Raw genomic sequence first — 5,099 nt, forward strand, 5'->3', positions numbered from 1 at the left:
CCTCAGCAGTAAGTCCAGCCTACATGCCAGAACTGTGAAGGACTATGTTATGTCCATTTGCCTTTTTGTATATGGGGTGCAGTCTACACTTACAACTCGTTCATGTTTAGTCGTAGTCACAAGTACAGCAAGGTAGAAAGCTGGAGCTTTTGATTATGGGCCCAAGCCTTTCTCTACCGGTAGCGTGGACTATATTCCAGCTCAAGACTATGTGCCCAAACCACAATAAAGTGCCTTAACAGGGCCATCTAAATCAGCCACACGCTGCTCCCAAGACAGGCCCAGGGCTGGGATGACTACACAGCAAGGTTTTCCAGATTTCAGTCACCCCGAAAACAGTTATGGCTGGTACTGTGTCCTTACAAACCACAGGACATAACTGGTCATGAAAGTTTGTGACTCTGCATTTGCGAAATATCTTGCATTTCCCATTACAGAATTTTGCTTTTATCAGTACATCTATGTTATAGAAATGACACAGAGCTATAGCATTTCAGTGGAAATATATTTTTTCCCAATTTTTGCTGTCTTGTTGATACTCATTTAATGACTAAACATAAACTTATCAAAATTGTTATGGTTACCTGCATCAATGCAGAATCAATTTACCTGTGTGTTTGGTTAAATCTTTGTATTAAACGGCTTCCATCGGCTAATCTAATTTGAATCTTAGTCGCTGGCAAGGAATCATCAATCAGAATGGGTGCATTAAGAATGGATTTCTCCTCCTCCTCTGGGGAAGAAGGTGTGCTGACTATTTCAGGGGTAAGGCTAGAGGATTGAAAAAAATAAACCGTATGTTATTAATGGAGTCAAACCAGAACTGAATAATGTTTCAGATGTCTCTTTCATTGAATGAATATCATGTATAGCTAGTACAAATAAGCAATAAAAATACTTTCCAAGTTACCTCAACTAAGTATAAACAAAGCTTTTCTAAGAAAGACATAAATAGTGTTTCTATTTTTGCAGTTTCTTGTCAATAATTGGAATACTTCATTTTATTTTTCTTTCACTGTGCATATGGTTATATTTGCATGATTTTAAATAGGCAATCAAGTGCAAGCAAAACTATTTTTGTTTATGCTTACAGAGCGTGGAACAACAGTCTTTATAATAAGATTTATATACTATACTTCCCGGAATATATTAATAAAACCAATCATACATCATTACAACAGTCCACTAAACTGACCCAGAGTGCTTTAGTAATTCCTTTCAGGAGCATGATTTTATGATTCTAGGTATCTCCATCCTTTTAGAGAACAAATGATATTAACAAGTAATTGACATTACCACATAGTAAGCATGGAATTTTTTAGTACATTTAGTACAAAAAGATTATAAACTTAATTAGAGATAACCATTTGGCTGCTGCTTTTGTTGCTTACAAACCTAACACTTCATAAGCTACCAAAACAAATCAAAATACCACAAAACAGGTGTGCACGTTTTCTTACAGACAGAACCTCCCCTCTTCCCCACCTACTATCTTTAATAAACTGAGCAAGTGCTCAGGTGAAGAAGTTATTGTTTACAATTGTTCCCTACGTCACCCCTACCAGAGCTTATGACCTTCTCAGTTTTACTGAGCACATTTCTTCATTTTTTAAATACAGATTAGAAACAGTTAAGAATCACTTGCTGAATTAGATTACATGCAGCAGTACATCAGTAATACTTTATTTTGGCAACCATACATATTACATGACTAAATGCAATCCTGAATAGAAACCTAAAAATATTTGCAATTCAACAGCTGATATCAAGTGAGCTGGAAAATACGCTATAAAGCGCATAACTGTTATGTAAAAAAAGTTGATGACTGGCAGAGCCGAGATCACATTACTAGTTACTTACACTGACCAATTTAAGCTGAACAGAGATGCACTTTTGAACAAAGTAGTCTGAAGTGTTCAGTCACAGGAATGAATTTTGGCACATTATGTATTAGTTCACTTGAATTATACACGTTAAGAGTTAGGAAAGCATCTGCCTACCCTTGCAGCAGGACAGCAAATGAAACAGAACCAGCTTTTCTAAATCATTACTTTTTCTTTTTTTTTTTTACTACATATATGTATACTGTAGTTGGAGATGACACTAAAATTGAGGGAAGTGGGGGCTCCAATCAGAGGTTAACAGTTGAGCCCTCTCCTCTCCCACAATCCAGGCTTTGCAGTATTATTTCATCTAGGGAAGTAGGTACAATTTCCCTGGTTGTTTGCTTTTAAAAAAACAGCTCTCACTATAAATTTTTGCATCGTGACTTAAAGTTTTAATCAAATCCTAGTAAAAGTTGGTAGATTTTGATACAACTAGTATTTTTTACCTTCCAAGTTTTTGCCCTTCGCCACTGAAAGCTTTGAATCGCAGTCTAGGCTTCACATATTCCTGTTCTTGGTGGTCTTCCATATCCAAATTAACCTGGCCACCATGAACAAGTCGCTGCAGTTCCACAGGAATTTCCCTTAATTACAAAAATAAGAAGTTCTCCAATTACGTTCTGAACTGCAATACAAAATTATACAAAAACCTTACATAGTATTATGTGAGTTGATACTATTAGTATGTTTACTTTAAAAGACACAGACATCCAATTGTTTTCTGAATTGATTCCATCCTAAAGGAAGAAAGAAAACCAGTGAGCTGAGAGATTCTTAGAGAATGCTCTAAGAAAGCATGTGAAACTAAAAGTTGTCTGTCAGAGTTAAAACCACTAGAAATAACCAGCATTCCAAATTTTTTAATGCCCCGTGCATTGGATGAGAAACGTAGAATATATTTTATGGGTGCAGGCAGAAAAGAAGCCTGGAGCTTTTAATAATTATAAATGTGTATTTTTCTTCACTTCACTTGAAAGACATACCTCAAAAAATTCGCCATTGTAACTTACCCTCTTTTAACAGACTCAAGAAACTGAGCATTTGTTGGGTCTGTATAGGATCTCAACTCGCCATCATCTAAACTGAAGCCGTTTCTCCATAATTTCAGCAAAATTTGAACCTACAAAGCAAAAACAGTGAAGTAAAAAAAAGTAAAGTTAGACAAATAACTCATTTAATTTCATACAGATTAATTATAAAATTTTTGATGTATAGTAAGATTTAGGCCTTAGTCATTCATTGGGGTTTTTTCTACATGAGCTTAACATTTGTTTGGCCAGTCACAGGAATGGCAAAGTGTAGAAAACTTTGGTTTTCCCCATCCTCTCCCTCACACTTCATGCTTTTCAAGTGAGAGGAAAGAAAGGCCAGACAACTCTCAAAAGGCCTCTAATCTGCTCCTTCACCATTCCTGGAACACACTCATGCCCTCCAGTATGAGACTGGCCACTTTGCAAGCCCATAACAAGAAACAATTCCTAACCTAAGAGGATTAAAATGTTAGCATAGTTAAGAGAATGCAGAACAGCTGGAGGAAAGTAACTGAAGGGAATGTCTGCTAAGAATTTCGAAGTAATTTATGTGAGAAAATTACATAATGGAGGCCTTAGGGGTATCCAACAAACATCTGTCCTCTGTGGACACTTTTAACAATTTCTAGTTAACATGACTGTAATATTTAGATAATTATTTTTTCCTCATAGACATAGTTACAGTACTACTGGCATTTCAAACTGTAAACATGGTTAAGCAGACATCTGCCGGAGATTCTGTTTCCTGACATTCAGAATTTTACTTACATCTTGATTTTCTTCATATATGTATTCAGAGTGCTTTTGCGATGAGTCACCCAACCTATATCCACCACCAGAAAATGACTGGAAAAAAATACATTGAATAGCTTACTGAAATAAATATCTGAAACAGTTTATTAAAATTCTTACCTAGGTGAAAATAAAAACATCAGAAAGCTTGCTTCTGTGATAAAAAAGTAAATATACAACTCTAACTTTTCTAAAGAGCAACATTATACCTGGTAACCATACTCAGGCTAAGCAGGTTTTATGTGGCACATTTCAGTTTCTAATCTGTACACTTTTTCAAACACTAGAATCATAGAACAGTTTGTGTTGGAAGGAACTTTTAAAGGTCATCTAGTCCAAACCCCCCGCAGTGAGCAGGGACATCTTCAACTAGATCAGGTTGTTCAGAGCCCCATCAAGCCTGACCTTGAATGTTTCCAGGGATGAGGCTTCTACCGCTTCTCTGGGCAACATGTTCCAGTGTTTCAGCACCCTCATTGTAAAAAATTTCTTCCTTATATCTAGCATAAATCTATCCTCTTTTAGTTTAAAGCTGTTACCCCTTGTTCTATCACTAGTGGCCCTACTAAAAAGTTTGTCCCCATCTTTCACATGGAGCATGTGTCGTAAGAGGAAAGGCTGAGGGATCTGGGGCTGTTTAGCCTGGAGGAGAGAAGACTGAGGCGAGACCTTATTGCTCTCTACAACTACCTGAAAGGAGGTTGTAGCGAGGTGGGGGTTTGTCTGTTCTCCCTAGTGGCGAGTGATAGAACGAGGAAAAATAGCCTTAAGGTGCACCAAGGGAGGTTCAGGTCAGGTATTAGGAAGAATTTCTTTACTGAAAGAGTTGTCAGCAACTGGAACAGGCTGCCTGGAGAGGTGGTTGAGTCACCATCCCTGGAGGTGTTTAAGAGACAGGCAGATGTTGTGCTGAGGGTCATGGTTTAGTAGTGTTGGTAGGACTAGGACAAAGGCTGGACTCGATAATCCTGAAGGTTTCTTCCAACCAACATTGTTGGTTCTTATAGGCCTCCTTTAAGCACTGACAGGCAAGTCCAAGGTCTCCTTGGAGCCTTTTCTTCTCCATGCTGAACAATCCCAACTCTCTCAGCTTTTCCTCACAGCAGCGGTGTTCCAGTCCTCTGATCATTTTTGTGGCCCTCCTCTGGACCCTCTACTAGAGGTCTGTCTCTCTCCTGTGCTGAGGACTCCAGAGCTGAACACGGTACTGCAGGTGGGGTCTCTTCAGAGTGGAGTAGAGGGGCAGGATCACCTCCCTCAACCTGCTGTCCACACTTCTTGTGACACAGTCCAGGACACAGTTGGCTTTCTGGGCTGAGTGCACACAGCCAGCTCATGTCCAGCTTTTCATTCCACTAGTCCCCAAGTCCTTCTCCACAGGGCTGCTCTC

General features: G+C 38.6%; 1 protein-coding gene across 1 annotated transcript; it reads right to left on the minus strand.

Moving 5' to 3' along the window:
- Positions 1 to 584: 584 nt before the first annotated feature.
- UBXN2B (UBX domain protein 2B) lies at positions 585 to 3,763 on the minus strand (the record flags this gene model as incomplete). The annotated part of the gene is given in 4 exon segments (XM_009871243.1): positions 585 to 771; positions 2,333 to 2,470; positions 2,897 to 3,006; positions 3,686 to 3,763. Coding segments are annotated over 4 exon segments (513 nt in total), but the record flags the coding sequence as incomplete, so codon positions are not given.
- Between the last annotated feature and the right edge of the window lie 1,336 nt (positions 3,764 to 5,099).

This window comes from Apaloderma vittatum, unplaced genomic scaffold (assembly GCF_000703405.1).
Source record: "Apaloderma vittatum isolate BGI_N311 unplaced genomic scaffold, ASM70340v1 scaffold6136, whole genome shotgun sequence".
NCBI lineage: Eukaryota > Metazoa > Chordata > Aves > Trogoniformes > Trogonidae > Apaloderma > Apaloderma vittatum.